General features: G+C 44.0%; 1 protein-coding gene across 7 annotated transcripts in view; it reads right to left on the bottom strand.

The window, feature by feature from the left end:
* Positions 1-20212, bottom strand: part of LOC139445560 (inositol 1,4,5-trisphosphate-gated calcium channel ITPR1-like) — a 253058-nt gene that overhangs the window by 85135 nt on the left and 147711 nt on the right. For 4 of the 7 annotated variants that reach the window (XM_071226708.1, XM_071226710.1, XM_071226712.1 and 1 more), the window contains 3 exons: positions 8059-8173; positions 6844-6895; positions 5700-5865 (listed from right to left, as the gene is read on the bottom strand). In XM_071226708.1, the coding sequence (XP_071082809.1) occupies positions 5700-5865; positions 6844-6895; positions 8059-8173 (333 nt within the window). The remainder of the gene's footprint in view (positions 1-5699; positions 5866-6843; positions 6896-8058; positions 8174-20212) is intronic. The other 3 variants (XM_071226711.1, XM_071226713.1, XM_071226715.1) reach the window with 1 other exon arrangement.

Raw genomic sequence — 20212 nt, 5'->3', positions numbered from 1 at the left:
TGGGCCGATACATGGATGGACCACTGACTTAACAGGCCGACACATGGATGGACCACTGACTTAACAGGCTGACACATGGATGGACCACTGACTTAACAGGCCGACACAAGGGTGGATCACTGAATTAGTGGGCCGACACATGGATGGACCACTGACATAACAGGCTGACACATGGATGGACCACTGACTTAACGGGCCGACACATGGATGGACCACTGACTTAACAGGCTGACACATGGATGGATCACTGACTTAACAGGCCGGCACATGGTTGGATCACTAACTTAACAGGCCGACACATGGTTGGATCACTGACTTAACAGGCCGACACATGGATGGATCACTGACTTAACAGGCCGACACATGGATGGACCACTGACTTAACAGGCCGACACATGGATGGATCACTGACTTAACGGGCCGACACATGGATGGACCACTGACTTAACAGGCTGACACATGGTTGGACCACTGACTTAACAGGCTGACACATGGATGGACCACTGACTTAACAGGCCGACACATGGATGGATCACTGACTTAACAGGCCGACACATGGTTTGGACCACTGACTTAACAGGCCGACACATGGATGGACCACTGACTTAACAGGCCGACACATGGTTGGACCACTGAATCAGTGGGCCGATACACGGTTGGACAACTGACTTAACGGGCCGACACATGGTTGGATCGCTGACTTAACAGGCCGACACATGGATGGATCACTGACTTAACAGGCCGACACATGGATGGACCACTGACTTAACAGGCCGACACATGGTTGGACCACTGAATCAGTGGGCCGATACACGGTTAGACCACTGACTTAACGGGCCGACACATGGTTGGATCGCTGACTTAACAGGCCGACACATGGATGGACCACTGACTTAACAGGCCGACACATGGATGGACCACTGACTTAACAGGCCGACACATGGATGGATCACTGACTTAACAGGCCGACACATGGATGGACCACTGACTTAACGGGCTGACACATGGTTGGACCACTGACTTAACAGGCTGACACATGGTTGGACCACTGACTTAACAGGCTGACACATGGATGGACCACTGACTTAACAGGCCGACACATGGATGGATCACTGACTTAACAGGCCGACACATGGATGGATCACTGACTTAACAGGCCGACACATGGTTTGGACCACTGACTTAACAGGCCGACACATGGATGGACCACTGATTTAACAGGCTGACACATGGTTGGACGACTGAATCAGTGGGCCGATACACGGTTGGACAACTGACTTAACGGGCCGACACATGGTTGGATCGCTGACTTAACAGGCCGACACATGGATGGACCACTGACTTAACAGGCCGACACATGGATGGACCACTGACTTAACAGGCCGACACATGGTTGGACCACTGATTCAGTGGGCTGATACACGGTTAGACCACTGACTTAACGGGCCGACACATGGTTGGATCGCTGACTTAACAGGCCGACACATGGATGGACCACTGACTTAACAGGCCGACACATGGTTTGGACCACTGACTTAACAGGCTGACACATGGATGGACCACTGACTTAACAGGCCGACACATGGATGGACCACTGAATTAACAGGCCGACACATGGTTGGACCACTGAATTAGTGGGCCGATACATGGATGGACCACTGACTTAACAGGCCGACACATGGATGGACCACTGACTTAACAGGCCGACACATGGATGGATCACTGACTTAACAGGCCGACACATGGTTTGGACCACTGACTTAACAGGCCGACACATGGTTTGGACCACTGTCTTAACAGGCCGACATATGGATGGACCACTGACTTAACAGGCCGACACATGGATGGACCACTGACTTAACAGGTCGACACATGGATGGACCACTGACTTAACAGGCCGACACATGGTTTGGACCACTGACTAAACAGGCCGACACATGGATTGACCACTGACTTAACAGGGCGACAAATGGTTGGATCACTGACCTAGTTGGACCTGACTAATATGAACAGTTCATCTATCTCACTATCATACTGTATCTCACTACTGCAGTATATCTCTATATCACAGTGTATCTCACTATCACAGTGTATTTCACTACCACAGTGTATCTCTATATCACGGTGTATCTCACTATCACAGTGTATCTCACTATCACAGTGTATCTCACTATCACAGTGTGTCTCACTACCACAGTGTATCTCACTATCACAGTGTATCTCACTATCACAGTGTACCTCACTATCTCAGTCTATTTCACTATCACAGTGTATCTCACAATCACAGTGTATCTCACTACCAGTGTATCTCACTATCACAGTGTATCTCACTATCACAGTGTATCTCACTACCACAGTGTATCTCACTATGACAGTGTGTCTCACTATCACAGTGTGTCTCACTATCACAGTGTATCTCACTATCACAGTGTGTCTCACTATCACAGTGTGTCTCACTACCACAGTGTATCTCACTATCACAGTGTGTCTCTCTATCAGTGTATCTCACTATCACAGTGTATCTCACTACCAGTGTATCTCACTATCACAGTGTATCTCACTATCACAGTGTATCTCACTATCACAGTGTATCTCACTATCACAGTCTATCTCACTATCACAGTCTATCTCACTATCACAGTGTATCTCACTATCACAGTGTGTCTCACTACCACAGTGTGTCTCACTATCACAGTGTGTCTCTCTATCACAGTGTATCTCACTATCACAGTGTATCTCACTACCACAGTGTATCTCACTATCACAGTGTATCTCACTATCACAGTCTATCTCACTATCACAGTCTATCTCACTATCACAGTGTATCTCACTATCACAGTGTGTCTCACTACCACAGTGTATCTCACTATCACAGTGTATCTCACTATCACAGTGTATCTCACTATCACAGTCTATCTCACTATCACAGTCTATCTCACTATCACAGTGTATCTCACTATCACAGTGTGTCTCACTACCACAGTGTATCTCACTATCACAGTGTGTCTCTCTATCAGTGTATCTCACTATCACAGTGTATCTCACTACCAGTGTATCTCACTATCACAGTCTATCTCACTATCACAGTGTATCTCACTATCACAGTGTGTCTCACTATCACAGTGTATCTCACTATCACAGTGTATCTCACTATCACAGTGTATCTCACTATCACAGTGTATCTCACTATCACAGTGTATCTCACTATCACAGTCTATCTCACTATCACAGTGTATCTCACTATCACAGTGTGTCTCACTATCACAGTGTATCTCACTACCACAGTGTATCTCACTACCACAGTGTATCTCACTATCACAGTGTGTCTCACTATCACAGTGTATCTCACTATCACAGTGTATCTCACTATCACAGTGTGTCTCACTATCACAGTCTATCTCACTATCACAGTGTATCTCACTATCACAGTGTGTCTCACTATCACAGTGTGTCTCACTATCACAGTGTGTCTCACTATCACAGTCTATCTCACTATCACAGTGTATCTCACTATCACAGTGTGTCTCACTATCACAGTGTATCTCACTATCACAGTGTGTCTCACTATCACAGTGTATCTCACTATCACAGTGTATCTCACTATCACAGTGTATCTCACTATCACAGTGTACCTCACTATCACAGTGTATCTCACTACCAGTGTATCTCACTATCACAGTGTACCTCACTATCACAGTGTGTCTCACTATCACAGTGTGTCTCTCTATCAGTGTATCTCACTACCAGTGTATCTCACTATCACAGTGTATCTCACTATCACAGTGTATCTCACTACCTGTGTATCTCACTACCAGTGTATCTCACTATCACAGTGTATCTCACTATCACAGTGTGTCTCACTACCAGTGTATCTCACTATCACAGTGTACCTCACTATCACAGTGTGTCTCACTATCACAGTGTGTCTCTCTATCAGTGTATCTCACTATCACAGTCTATTTCACTATCACAGTGTATCTCACTATCACAGTCTATTTCACTATCACAGTGTATCTCACTATCACAGTGTGTCTCACTATCACAGTCTATCTCACTATCACAGTGTATCTCACTACCACAGTGTATCTCACTATCACAGTGTATCTCACTATCACAGTGTATCTCACTACCACAGTGTATCTCACTATCACAGTCTATCTCACTATCACAGTGTATCTCACTATCACAGTGTATCTCACTATCACAGTGTGTCTCACTATCACAGTGTGTCTCACTATCTCAGTGTATCTCACTATCACAGTGTGTCTCACTATCACAGTGTGTCTCACTATCACAGTGTATCTCACTATCACAGTGTATCTCACTATCACAGTGTGTCTCACTATCACAGTCTATCTCACTATCACAGTGTATCTCACTATCACAGTGTGTCTCACTATCACAGTGTGTCTCACTATCACAGTGTATCTCACTATCACAGTGTATCTCTCTATCACAGTGTATCTCACTATCACAGGGTACCTCACTATCACAGTGTATCTCACTATCACAGTGTATCTCACTATCACAGTGTATCTCACTACCACAGTGTATCTCACTACCACAGTGTATCTCACTATCACAGTGTATCTCACTATCACAGTGTATCTCACTATCACAGTGTATCTCACTATCACAGTGTGTCTCACTATCACAGTGTGTCTCACTATCACAGTGTATCTCACTATCACAGTGTATCTCTCTATCACAGTGTATCTCACTATCACAGGGTACCTCACTATCACAGTGTATCTCACTATCACAGTGTATCTCACTATCACAGTGTATCTCACTACCACAGTGTATCTCACTATCACAGTGTATCTCACTATCACAGTGTATCTCACTACCACAGTGTATCTCACTATCACAGTGTATCTCACTACCACAGTGTATCTCACTATCACAGTGTATCTCACTATCACAGTCTATCTCACTATCACAGTGTATCTCACTATCACAGTGTGTCTCACTATCACAGTGTGTCTCACTATCACAGTGTATCTCACTATCACAGTGTGTCTCACTATCACAGTGTGTCTCACTATCACAGGGTACCTCACTATCACAGTGTATCTCACTATCACAGTGTGTCTCTCTATCAGTGTATCTCACTATCACAGTCTATTTCACTATCACAGTGTATCTCACTATCACAGTGTGTCTCACTATCACAGTCTATTTCACTATCACAGTGTATCTCACTATCACAGTGTGTCTCACTACCACAGTCTATTTCACTATCACAGTGTATCTCACTATCACAGTGTGTCTCACTACCACAGTGTATCTCACTATCACAGTGTGTCTTTCTATCAGTGTATCTCACTATCACAGTGTGTCTCACTATCACAGTCTATTTCACTATCACAGTCTATTTCACTATCACAGTGTATCTCACTATCACAGTCTATTTCACTATCACAGTGTATCTCACTATCACAGTGTGTCTCACTACCACAGTGTATCTCACTATCACAGTGTGTCTTTCTATCAGTGTATCTCACTATCACAGTCTATTTCACTATCACAGTGTGTCTCTCTATCAGTGTATCTCACTATCACAGTCTATCTCACTATCACAGTGTGTCTCTCTATCAGTGTATCTCACTATCACAGTCTATCTCACTATCACAGTGTGTCTCTCTATCAGTGTATCTCACTATCACAGTCTATTTCACTATCACAGTGTATCTCACCTGCTTGAATGTCTGCAGCACCTCCTGCCTCTGACTGAAGTGGCGGAACAGCAGTTGTAGCGAGCCCGAGACGAGGGAGGGGTAGTTGTGCATGACGAGGTTGAGCAGCACCCGGAGGAACATCTTTCCGCTGTGGCCGTCCAGGTCCAGCTCGGCTGTGTCCTCACTGAAACAGACACGGAGTGAGTGAGGGAGTTGGGTTTCATGCCACTTTGAACACTAGTTCAATAACATCACAACAGCTTGATGTCCGAATGAAAAGCTGAGGGGATGCAGGCTGTGTGCAAGCTCCAACACTGATTATAATCAGACTTGTTTGTTTGTTATTTCATGCCACACATAACAATATTCCATCTATATGATGATGGTCTGTAAATAATCTGGGGCACAGGTGGCCCAGATGCCTAAGGTGCCGTGCAGAGTTGCGTCCCTTGGGCACGCCAGAAACCTGATTGTGGGTTCGAATGCCGGTTCGCCCTGATTATGTTTCTAGGTTTGTCCGCACCATACTCATGCATGCCATGATATAACTGGAATACTGTTAAAAGCGGCGTTAAACCCAACTCACTCACTGTAAATAATCTGGACCAGACAATCCAGTGATTGATATCATGACCATCGATCTACACAATTAGGATACAATGGCATGCATCAACAGTCTCACTTGCCCTGTTTTAACATGTACTTGCCCCAAATCGAACTAATAAAGTCAGTAAAATGAACTGAGAATCAGAGATAGTGTTCCCTCGCTATTCCCTCTCAATATAGCGTTAACTCGCTTATAGCGCTGTAACGTATTGCTTCCAAAATTTACTTACATATTTAATAAACTCAAGTTTTACAATAACACAATGTTTTCCCCCTCAAAAAAAACATTATCAGCTGATCACCGCGAGCACATCACGCAATACTCACAGTTATTTACAGAAACAACGGTCAGATTACCAGTACTGATGCCTTAACGAACTTAACTGCCATACTTTGACTCGATAAAAGCCATATTTGTGGCAATGCTGATAGTCGGTTTTTGTAATTGCTCCCTTACAGGCTATGTTTTACAGCTAACACTTCAACCACTTGACACCCCACCGCACCTGTTGCCCTGTAGGGTGTGACAATGCCTCCCTTGGTGGCAAACACTTACCTTCCACCGAAGATGTCCTCCGCGCTGTTGGCAATGCTCTCTAGGTCCAACTCTGTTATCAAGTACAAATACTGTCAGTCAGCTGATAAACATTACACACGACACACAGAGGGTACCTTCAAAAACACACATAGTACTTCAGCCAACTAATGATCTTGATTCTTTCTCCAATGTTACCTGATGAAGTCGTATCATCTCACTATGTTCGTACATATCTTATACATTCACAAATACATTTAATGTTTACTTCATGTTCGACTTATGTAATATTGTTCAGAGACGTCAATGAAAAATTTAAATTGTTGTTATTTTACTCTTAAGACAAAATCCATTCCTCCTGGTGATGTCAATGTACAACAACATTTACTAAGTCACAATGGCAGGGGGTGTTGATAAAGATGTCATGCAAATGATGAGGTATGAAAAAGCAACGGGTTGAAGTAGTTACATCAATGTGTTCATCTCATGTACACATGACATAAAATGGGATTAAAATAAACATGCTTCACTTGTCATACCAACAACACTCAACAGGAACACTACAACATGCCTTCACAGAAACATTCATTCATCCCTTCCTACAAGGTAGCAGGCATCATGACACCGTCTATCTACCGCTTTTGTTTTGTATGTTTGTTGTTTAAATCCACATTAAGCAATATTCCAGCTACATACCAGCGGTCTGTAAATAATCAAGTCTGGACTAGACAATCCAGTGATTGACATCATGAGCATCGATGTATGCAATTGGGATTCAATGACATGCATCAAGAAGTCAGCGAGCCTGACCACCCGATCCTGTTAGTTGCCTCTTATGACAAGCATAGTCGGTTTTTACAGAAAGCATGGGTTGCTGAAAACCTATTCTACCCCGGATCTTCATGGGTCGTCTATCTACCGACTTGGAATACAACATGGATGAGGTGTTGATGGCCATCTATAAGAATATTACAATATTCTCTCAAATTTACAAGAACATTGCTGTTTAATTAACTTTGACAAATCTTGAAAATGTCTCTTTTTCCTACAGTTTTGGATGACATGAAAAAAGTTTATCGATTGTGACAATCATTTGAATCACTTCCTGTTCTATGGGTTGAAGGTCAAGTGCCATGTTTAACAATGTTTCATTGGTGCCTCGCATTCTGCAGCGCCCACATCAACATCTCATCAGCTTGACAACAAACAGCTACTGGGCACAGTGTTATGACATACTTATAAATATGCTAGAACTTGACTGATTTTCACATTTCAACTGTGGCTGTATTTGAGATTTGAACTTAGACAATATCCAGGCTATACGGTAGTCGAGCCGGACATGCATGAGATACTGCAATAGAGAGGGTTAATCAGCACATATAGGGTTAAAAAGCAGTTTAGTATTGGCATGAGTGAGTGAGGGTTGGGTTTGAACCTCTACAGCAATCTTCCAGCTGCATCGCGGCAGGGCACATCAAACACCTTCCCACATATGGAGGCAAACTCAGATGTTACGTGTGACAAGGCAACACATTAACCACTGGACTACCCAAAATCAACACCATCACAGTGAGCAGGGGCCACTGTCAGCAATCTTTCAGCCATATCACCAAGAAATCACATGTTGTGGATATGATGGGAATCAAACCCAGATCCTCAGTGTGATGAGCAAACACACTAACCATTTGACTACTGAGTCACCAAAACAAAACATTAACAAACAGGTTAAGCAACTTCTACACTTACAATATCACAGGTGTACACTTTTTATTGAAGCTAAATAATTTGAGATAGGTGCATAATTAGTTGGCGTATTTGGGCCATAATTAGTTGGAGTATTTGGGCCGAGTGATGGGGACACTTGACACAAAGAAACCAGTGTCTATCATCATCAGATAAGTTCAACTGGGTCTGGTATTGATCTGCTTCTGGTTCCAGGCACATGTCTTCATTCACCCAATATCATTCAACTGCCCAGAGGTGCTGGGATGGGTCTCAGGGCCAGGAGACATAGCTCTGTAATCTAACATTTGTTTGCGATTCTAAAGACACTTTTTTCAGAAATGAACCCTGAGCAGTCTTTATACATTGAAATCAGTGTGAAGATGGGGTGTGTGTGTGTGTGTGTGTGTGTGTGTGTGTGTGTGTGTGTGTGTGTGTAAATTGTGGCTTACTGTGAACATCCTCCAAAGTGGAGGAATCCCTACCAGCAAAGGGAATCCCCTCCATTACCAGGAATCCTCCAAACAAAGGGAATCTCCTTCATCAACAGAAATCCTCCTAAATAGGGGAATCCCTACCAGCAAAGGGAATTCCCTTCATCACCAAAGGGAATCCCCTTCATCAGCAGAAATACTCACAAGCTGCAGGAATCCCTGGGCCCCGTTCCACAAAACAATCTTAGCGCTAAGGCGATTGATCAAAACTTCTATACTTTACATAGGCTTACAACTGTTGTAGCGCTAAGATAGCTTTGAGGAACTGGACACAAAATGGAGGCAATACCTACAAACATTGATTCCAAACACCATGGATCTGAACATGGACGTGACTCCCCACAAGCAGGGAAGGGGGGAGAGGGGACAGAGATGGAATACAGGCGTGCACAATCACAACAAGTCAGCACAACTGGGGAGTCCGACTATGCTGCAGAGAGTGAAACAGAAAAAGCATGCACATGAGTCAGTACTCCAACTGTAGCCATGGACAAGGAACACAAAGAGTTCAAACTGAAAGGCTCATAAACAACAGATACTGGTGGTTTGGTCTGATCCTCTCAACTGTAGCGGTGACATTAACATTACCTAGTACAAATTCACTGGTCACATCCTGAGCTGTGATTGTCATGACAGGGGTGAAACAATACATCAGTGAACTGGCGCGTCATGAGTTTTTATACACTACACCATACATTTTCTCTGTATCCATACAAGACGATAATGACCTCTGGTGCTTTTGTTAGTCAGATATAGCGAAATGTGTTTTAATTAGCATTTAAAAAAATAGCCCTTACGAACATGTGTCTACAGCTAGTTTTTCCTTTTGAACCTGCTCTGAAATATTTATAGTCAAGAAGTTTCTATGCGATTTGACGTAAATATGCATATCGCGATACAAATTGTATCATGACCTTGCTGCATTATCTCACCCCTAAGTCATTGGTGTACAGATGTACAGAGTTGTACACAAAACCACCCTCCACCCATTGGCCAACACACACACACACACACACACACACACACACACTACAAGTACACTACAAGCACATGCAGAAGGAACACTGTCTATATAAGCCAGAGTATGTAGGTGTTAGTTACATATGTCATTCACAGCTTGTAACAGTCCAAATCGATTTATCTGATGTGGTTTCAAATTAATTTCCGATAAAATAAATTATCATTTAAAAGTGAATCAACATAATCCTGTTGTATTCAATGACACACTGTGATTCAGACGAATTCAAAGAACAAATTTATCATACCTCACAAGATAAAAATTACTTTTTATTTTCCCTACAAAAATTAGTTCCCATTTACCTAAAATTAAAAGTGGTAGTCCACAAGGAAACATCATAAACAAGTCACGAAATAGCAGATATATATGTCAATTTCAAACCCTGCCCCAACAAGATACAATGTGTAGAACAGTGTTGGCATTATCACAAGGACAAGGAAACCCGATCTGGGCTATTTTCTGATAGTTTCTATAATCACCAATACTCTCAACTGGCATAGATGTCAACAACAATGCTTAACAATCTGTCTCAAACACAGGTTAAGTTGGGCGGTTTCAATAAATATCAAACAATAGTTATCATTGTGAATAATTCTAAGAATACCACCTCTATCACATCAGTGCCATAAATTCCTGTTTATGCTGAGAACCACACTATAAATTTTTATAAATTTTCAACAATCGTCCACTACACTGCCAACATATCCATAGTTGTGAGGGAAACCCTATCCCTTGCCAGAGGTGCCACTGCGCATGCGCAAGGCGGGAATCTAGTCACTACTTTCAACCCATTACTCTCATCAACTAGATGCAGATATTGGGGGAGGTGGGAGGGATTAATTCCTGATGTGATAGAGGTGGTATTCTTAGAATTATTCACAATGATAACTATTGTTCAATAATTCTTGTGAATACCTCACCTCTATCACATCAGTGCCAGTATACACCAGAGGGACCGGCGGGTTCTGGTATCTAGCATCCCATAGATATTTGGCTAGTGGAGTAGTAAAACCAAGGATTATATGCCAAAAGGGGTCTTAAAACGGATGTGTCTAATAGTCTACTTACAAGACTTAGACGTATAGAATTTTCAAGAAGGGTGAAGGGTATATGTATATACGTCACTTCCTGTGATGACCTCATCTGTGACGTCACTTCCGGTGATGATGTCATCTGTGACGTCACTTCACTTATGACGTAGTTTACCGTTATGCCCTTTTGGATAGTGATATTTAAAACGTACCTTAACGTTTTTCCGGTGTGATGACTCCTATGACGTCACTTCCGGTGGTAGTACATTGACGTTCCTATCATGTAGATTACCGTATGTCACTTAATCCTTCGATCTCTGATTTCAGTGTTGTCATTCGCCCTGTTTTACTAACTCAATAGCGCGATCCAGTAACAAAATACAACTTACCCTGAGTTCATGAGGTACTTCTGAAATCTTCACCCCCCCCCCCCCCCTTTTTTTTTCCCTTCCTTTTCCCAGGTTACTAGTTGACTATCACCTGGACAGCCACCAAGGGCCCCAGAGTGTATAGTCCATTTAGATCGGTCTGTATGTCTCGTAAGTAAAAGTTTGAAAAAGTGTTGTGGGACTTCCACTGGCAGCCGGCCACGATTTGTTCGATGGATGCAGTATTCCATGTGGCTAGGCTTGTTGCCAGTGCTCTGATTTTGTGAGGTCTGCAGCTACCCCAAATCGGAGAGGAGATTTGTGCCGTTTTATAGCTATCTGTGATAACTGATTTTAGCCATCCCGCTACAGTGCCCTTTGTGATGTCCTTTTCTGACGAGGGCTTGCAAGAGATAAATAGACGTTTTCTCTGCTTTCTGTGGGGTTGAGTTGCTGTAATAAAATATCTCAAGGCTCTTATGGGGCAAAGCAATCTGTCCAGAAAGTCCACACTTTTACTTAGGGCTGGTATTGTGTATTGCCTGTGTCCGAGTGGGCCGAAGGTTGACGACTGGTTTTTGGCAATAAATTCAGGGAGCGATCTGAACGACACTGCTTTCCATTCTTGGGTATGAGTTACAGTGGAGATGACAATAGCGTGTAGTTTCTGACACGCGAGCCGCCATAGCCGTGGCTAGAAGAGCAGTTTTCTTGGAGACTGATAGTAATGTCGCACTACTCATTGGTTCATATGGTGCTTTCATCAATGCTGACAATACTATAGATAGATCCCATTTAGGGAAGGTACGTGGTACTTTTATATCTTCCAGGGCAAAAGACTTCATAAGTCGATTTAGTACTGGATGGGTACCTATAGATAGGACATCGTGTTGTAATACTGATGACAGGGCTGATCTATATCCCTCGATAGTGCCGTGTCGTAATTTCTTGTCGTTTCTGAGATGGATCAAGAATTTGGCTCCTATAGGTATCTTTATATCTCCATGTAACAGTTTTCCTCTTCTCCATTCGACGAACTTGTCCCATCTGTTATTGTATAACAGTCTCCATGAGCTAGCCACTCTTCGTGCAGCTTATTTAGAGTAACCGGCGGCTTGCATTTTATGTGAGATAATTTCCAAGCGTGAAGAGTTGTAGAAGTCTCGGAAACCAAGCCCTTTTGGGCCAAGCCGGGGCTATGAGGATTATGACACAGTCCGTTTCCTCTATTTTCTTCAGTACTCTGTCTAGGAGAGCCCATGGGGGAAATGAGTAAGCAAACATTCCCTTCCATTCCATGGAGAGCGCATCGACTTGGAGTGCTAGTGGGTCTGGTACTGGGCTGACTTAGACTGGTAGTTTGTTGTTGAGACATGTGGCGAACAGATCTAGGTTTGGAGTGTCCCATATCTGGGTTATCCACTTAAACACCTCGGGATGTAGTGACCATTCTGTGGGTACTATCTTGTTCTTCCGGGATAGGTAATCTGCTAGTATATTTAGCTTGCCCAGAATGTGTCTTACTTCGATCTTGCAACTCACTGAGTCTACCAAGGCATATAAACGTGTAACCTCCTTCAGTAAAGGCTGAGATCTTGTGCCCCCTTGGTGCTGTATGTAAGCGACCATGGTGTAGACGATTAAGCCAAGCTGTTAATGCTAGATATATCGCTCTCATTTCTACACAATTGATGTGTAGCTCTTTGTCTTGGGAGGACCATTTCCCTTGAATGGTGACATCGTCCATATGGGCACCCCAACCCTCTCCTGATGCATTTGTGTAGAGTTGATGTAGGGGGGTGGGGTAGTTTAGTGGAATACCTGGCATGACATTTTGACGATTTAGCCACCAAAGGAGTTCTGAGATTCGAACTTGAGGGGGTTGGATTAGTGCTTCCAGCTCTAGGTTCTTGATGGTGTTCATCCAAATCTGCAAGGGCCGTAATTGTAGCCTGCCTCTGTAGGTTAGGTCTTGGATAGATGTGAGCGTGCCTAGGCAAGACATCCACCAGCGTCTCGACTTGACGGGCTGATCGAGTGCACTTGTAATCATGCTCTGTACTCTTGCATATCTGTCCTCTCGGGGGGCTACTATGCCCTTGTCGAGAATAAATCTTGCGCCTATGTAGGTGATGACCTGTGTGGGTACTAGCTCTGATTTTTGAGAGTGAACCAGGAAACCTAAATTTGTGAGAAGTTGGATGAGACACACTGTGTTTAGACTGAGTTGTGATTTGTCCTGATCGACCGATAGGAAATCGTCTATATATCCATGAAGCCTTATGAGCTTTAGATGGGTGAAACCAATGACGGGATTTGTGATCCTGGTGAATAACCATGGGGCGATGGATATGCCGAATGGTAGTACCCTGAACTGGTATCTCTGACCGTTGACAGCGAATCGTAGGTATCGACGATGACTTGGATGGATCGGGACGTGAAGATATGCGTCTTGGAGATCTATGCTTATCATCCAATCTGCTTGTCTTAGGGAATTCTTCAATTTCTTTATAGATTCCATCTGAAATGTGGGTGTTTTTTCCAGGTAATCTTTGTTCATCTATGGCTACTTCTGCTGCGATTAGCTTCGGTCCTGATAGCTGGAATCGGGGTCCGGTAGGATGAATGACTAGTTTTGGTCGTTTTAAGAAGTGAAGTTTGTAGCCTCTTCTTATTACTTCGAGTAACCATGAGTCGTCTGTGATGGTCTCCCAGTTGTCTGCGTACTGCATAAGACGGCCTCCGACTGGTCCCGGAATAGGATGAGATTTGAACTTGGGTAGTCTTGGGTCGATGTTTGTAAGATTGGCTAGTTCAACTGGATTTGGAGTAGACGTGTCCTTGGTCTTCCGTAATTCTAAATCGTTGTCCGTAGGGCAGGCGAAGTCGGTAGGATCTGGATGGGTCTGTAGATTTATGGTGGAGTCATTTCTGAGGGGGGCCCCTACGGAAACTGCCTCTTCCTCTGCCAAGTCCTCTCTGTGAAGTGGGCAGATCAACTCTGGAGTTCTTCTTTGCATGAGCAGAAACTGCGCTGACATCCATACTTGAGCTGATAGGAGGTCTTCCTGCATCTTCAGTATGAGTCTAATGAGCTGTGGATAAATCCCGTCTTCTGACTAGTCATCTCCGTGGAAGTGTCTAAGGGAAAATCATCGCTCTGGTTGTACGGGGGTATGACATGGCGAATACCGGCTGCTAACCAGTTGATGTAAGAACTGGTATTAATCATTTGTTTATTGACCTTATCTAAGCTCTTGATCTTGGACATATCAATGCGCATATTGAGGTTAGGTTTCTTAACCAGATCGAAGTAATCTTCGTCAATGCTAGGCTGTAGTGTGAACGGATCATCATGTGTTTTGTAAGCAGATCTAATATAGATAGGCCTCAGTTTAGCACTAGGACCCGCTGAAAAGTTCAATTGATTTTCAGTTCTCTTGATGACGTCATCCAAATATGACGGAGGAGGAAGCGTATGGAATGGTTCGGTCCCCTTATCGGGTCCCTCATATCCTGCACGTTCAATCAAGGGTTTAACGGGTGTACTGTCCTGATCTGGTTTAAAGGTGGGCATTAGTTCATAAAGTTCTGCTATGATGTCTCTAAGGGAGTAATTGTTTGATCTATAATCCTCCTCTATAGCAGTGTCCCCATAGCCTGAATACTCAGGTGTAGATCGGCACCCCCTACTCTGGCTGGGCTGGGAGTGGGTCATATGGCTGAGGGTATCGTAATCCCGGTCGTCTGATTTACGGCAAGCTGTGCGGGAATCACGTGGTCTATAACTGTATGGTGATGTCATATTTCCCTCGCTTTCTTCACCTGAATAACAGGACTGTGTGGCAGTATGAGAGTGTGCACGCTTAGGATTACTGATATGCCTGATATGCACGAGCTTTGTCGGTGCGTCTATCATAGTGGCTTGACGGTGATTGGTGCGTATTTCTGTGTATACTGCGGTGTGAAGACTGTGATTCACAATGAGCCCTGTGATGTGCGTGGTAGGGAGAAGATCTATGAGATTCTCGGTCTCTTAGTATAATTCTCCTACTGTCCTCATAGTCTGATTCAGCATAACCTTGTACATGTCTGCTGTATGAGGGTGTACTGCCATATTCAGCCTTAGATCTCTGTTTACTCTCGTGATCAATCCCTGATTGGCCAAGCCGGGTTTGATTAACAGATTCTTTTAGATCGGAGATTTCTCGAGACATAGATTGCATGCGTGTGTCAATCATAACAGACATTGAATTTGTTATTCTTTCCGTGAACTCATTTACGTTAAAGGGGGAACGTGGCAGAGGGTGAAAATCGTTAGTTCCTGTCCAAACTCGATGATCGACCGTACCAGACTTTGCCGGATGCAAGTTAGAGGTACTTTCTGATTGACCGGTAACATGCATCTGCTCCTCAACATTATTGGGAGAGTGGGATGAGCGACAGGGTCTCTTCTCCTCATAAGGTGAGACGGTGCCCTCGCTCGTGATTAATTTTGGCCGCCACGGGCTTAATCACTTGTTTTCTTGATGTAGATGCTCTAGTGACCGTTTTATAATCGGGATTTTTGATCCATGCCTTGGAGAGCTTGTCAAATTTTTCTTTTGACAGATGTTTGCAATAACTGCACCTTGACTTCTGTGTACATATGCTTTTCTTGCATGCGAGACATCTAGGGTGAGGATCCCCAGGAGCTTGGTGTTGTCCACAGCCCGAACAGACAGGTGAAGATCTCATCCCACAACACTTTTCTTAACTAATTACTTACTAGAGACTCCGATCTTCTATACCCCCGTTCTGCTTGTAGAACTGCTCTTTGCTTGTAGTCTATAAAGCTTGAGACGATCTATCTTGTATGTGGAACTCAATCACGTGTTCGGATGTGCAACAAAAAAAATTTCCTTGTTGTCATCAGGACACACAGTAAAGAAGTGACTAGATTCCCGCCTTGCGCATGCGCAGTGGCGCCTCTGGCAAGGGATAGGGTTTCCCTCACAACTATGGATATGTTGGCAGTGTAGTGGACGTCTGTTGAAAATTTATAAAAATTTATAGTGTGGTTCTCAGCATAAACAGGAATTTATGGCACTGATGTGATAGAGGTGAGGTATTCACAAGAATTATATGTATTTGAATTAATGAAGACTGTGTCCAAAATAACTGCCTGCCTGCCTGCCCGTGGCTGGTAACTTTCCTGTCGGGCTATCTGAAATATTCCTCCACCTGCCCACTTGTCTGGCAGATGATTTTAAGACTACTTATGTATTCAATTTTATCATAAATTCTTGTACATTATCAAGTAATTAATTGCATTATTTCAACTGAATCAAGATGTGATTTAAGTTTTCCCTTAGCTTTTGTGATTATTCAATATTTATGATTTCTGAATGCAGCTAAATCTCCTGAACAGGAGGAAGAAGGACAAGTTTGACGGATTGTGAATTATGTGTTGTCATCGGGATGGACTGTTACGTGTGTTAGTAGCCAGCATGTGATGTCGAGATGGACTGTTACATGTGTTAGTAGCCAGCATGTGATGTCATCGAGATAGACTGTTACGTGTGTTAGTAGCCAGCATGTGATGTCATCGAGATAGACTGTTATATGTGTTAGTAGCCAGGATGTGATGTCATGGAAGTGGACTGTACATGTGTAAGTAGCCAGCATGTGATTTCGAGATGGACTGTTACATGTGTTAGTAGCCAGCATGTGATGTCATCGAGATGGACTGTTACGTGTGTTAGTAGCCAGCATGTGAGATGTGTTAGTAGCCAGCATGTGAATTCATCGAGATGGACTGTTATATATGTGTCAGTAGCCAGCATGTGATGTCGAGATGGACTGTTACATGTGTTAGTAGCCAGGATGTGATGTCATGGAGGTGAACTGTACATGTGTAAGTAGCCAGCATGTGAGATGTGTTAGTAGCCAGCATGTGATGTCATAGAGATGGACTGTTATATGTGTTAGTAGCCAGGATGTGATGTCATGGAGGTGAACTGTACATGTGTAAGTAGCCAGCATGTGATGTCATGGAGGTGGACTGTACATGTGTTTGTAGCCAGCATGTGATGTCATGGAGGTGGACTGGACATGTGTTAGTAGCCAGCATGTGATGTCATGGACGTGGACTGTACATGTGTTTGTAGCCAGCATGTGATGTCATGGAGGTGGACTGTACATGTGTTATTAAGCAGCATGTGATGTCATCGAGATTGACTGTTACATGTGTTAGTAGCCAGCATGTGATATCATGGAGGCGGACTGTACATGTGTTATTAAGCAGCATGTGATGTCATCGGGATGGACTGTACATGTGTTAGTAGCCAGCATGTGATGTCATTGAGGTGGACTGTACATGTGTTAGTAGCCAGCATGTGATGTCATGGAGGTGGACTGGACATGTGTCAGTAGCCAGCATGTGATATCACTGAGGTGCACTGTACATGTGTTAGTAGCCAGCATGTGATGTCATGGAGGTGGACTGGACATGTGTCAGTAGCCAGCATGTGATATCATTGAGGTGCACTGTACATGTGTCAGTAGCCAGCATGTGATGTCATGGAGGTGGACTGGACATGTTTCAGTAGCCAGCATGTGATATCATTGAGGTGCACTGTACATGTGTTAGTAGCCAGCATGTGATGTCATGGAGGTGGACTGGACATGTGTCAGTAGCCAGCATGTGATATCATTGAGGTGCACTGTACATGTGTCAGTAGCCAGCATGTGATGTCATGGAGGTGGACTGGACATTTGTCAGTAGCCAGCATGTGATATCATTGAGGTGCACTGTACATGTGTCAGTTGCCAGCATGTGATGTCATGGAGGTGGAATGGACATGTGTCAGTAGCCAGCATGTGATATCATTGAGGTGCACTGTACATGTGTTAGTAGCCAGCATGTGATGTCATGGAGGTGGACTGGACATGTGTCAGTAGCCAGCATGTGATGTCATGGAAGTGGACTGTACATGTGTTAGTAGCTAGCATGTGATGTCAGGGAGATGGACTGGACATGTGTCAGTAGCCAGCATGTGATGTCATGGAGGTGGACTGGACATGTGTCAGTAGCCAGCATGTGATGTCATGGAGGCGGACTGTACATGTGTTAGTAGCTAGCATGTGATGTCAGGGAGATGGACTGGACATGTGTCAGTAGCCAGCATGTGATGTCATGGAGGTGGACTGGACATGTGTCAGTAGCCAGCATGTGATGTCATGGAGGCGGACTGTACATGTGTTAGTAGCCAGCATGTGATGTCATGGAGGTGGACTGTACATATGTTAGTAGCCAGCATGAGATGTCATGGAGGTGCACTGTACATGTGTCAGTAGCCAGCATGTGATGTCATGGAGGTGGACTGTACATATGTTAGTAGCCAGCATGTGATGTCATGGAGGTGGACTGTACATATGTTAGTAGCCAGCATGAGATGTCATGGAGGTGCACTGTACATGTGTCAGAAGCCAGCATGTGATGTCATGGAGGTGAACTGTACATATGTTAGTAGCCAGCATGTGATGTCATGGAGGTGGACTGTACATGTGTTTGTAGCCAGCATGTGATGTCATGGAGGTGGACTGTACATATGTTAGTAGCCAGCATGTGATGTCATGGAGGTGGACTGTACATGTGTTTGTAGCCAGCATGTGATGTCATGGAGGTGGACTGTACATATGTTAGTAGCCAGCATGTGATATCATGGAGGCGGACTGTACATGTGTTAGTAGCCAGCATGTGATGTCATGGAGGTGGACTGTACATATGTTAGTAGCCAGCATGTGATGTCATGGAGGTGGAATGTACATGTGTTTGTAGCCAGCATGTGATGTCATGGAGGTGGACTGGACATGTGTTAGTAGCCAGCATGTGATGTCATGGAGGTGGACTGGACATGTGTCAGTAGCCAGCATGTGATGTCATCGAGATGGACTGTTACGTGTGTTAGTAGCCAGCATGTGATGTCATGGAGGTGGACTGTACATGTGTCAGTAGCCAGCATGTGATGTCATGGAGGTGGACTGTACATGTGTTTGTAGCCAGCATGTGATGTCATGGAGGTGGACTGTACATATGTTAGTAGCCAGCATGTGATGTGATGGAGGTGGTCTGTACATGTGTTAGTAGCCAGCATGTGATGTGATGGAGGTGGACCGTACATGTGTTTGTAGCCAGCATGTGATGTCATGGAGGTGGACTGTACATGTGTTTGTAGCCAGCATGTGATGTCATGGAGGTGGACTGTACATATGTTAGTAGCCAGCATGTGATGTGATGGAGGTGGTCTGTACATGTGTTAGTAGCCAGCATGTGATGTGATGGAGGTGGACCGTACATGTGTTAGTAGCCAGCATCTGAAAGTGCAGGGCAAACCCTAGTGTCTCCATCCTCCACTATTCAGGGTAACACATTTCCCATTTGTTATGATTATCACCCTGGACCTGTTCGATGCCACATGCATAGCTTCATTTGGAAACAGATATCATGACCACAATATTGAACAATTACTTTTGATGTCTCTTCCTAGCTATGCACCGCTTGAATCGAACTCACCAGGAGCGAGCAAGGGAGTTGAGCTTAACTGAGTCAAAAGCTAGCTTCGGAAGCAACTGGGCAAGTGACTTTGTTCGTATTGTGCCTCTGTTCTCCCAGCAGTGAATGGGTACCCGGCAGGATGAGAAGACAATGAATAAATGCCTAAGAGCTTAGAGAATGATTACTCATGGAGTACACCGCCATATAAATGGACGATG

Source organism: Haliotis cracherodii, unplaced genomic scaffold (genome assembly GCF_022045235.1).
Source record: "Haliotis cracherodii isolate W230 unplaced genomic scaffold, xgHalCrac1.p SCAF_6, whole genome shotgun sequence".
Lineage (NCBI taxonomy): Eukaryota > Metazoa > Mollusca > Gastropoda > Lepetellida > Haliotidae > Haliotis > Haliotis cracherodii.
This window is presented reverse-complemented; position numbering and strand designations above follow the sequence as displayed.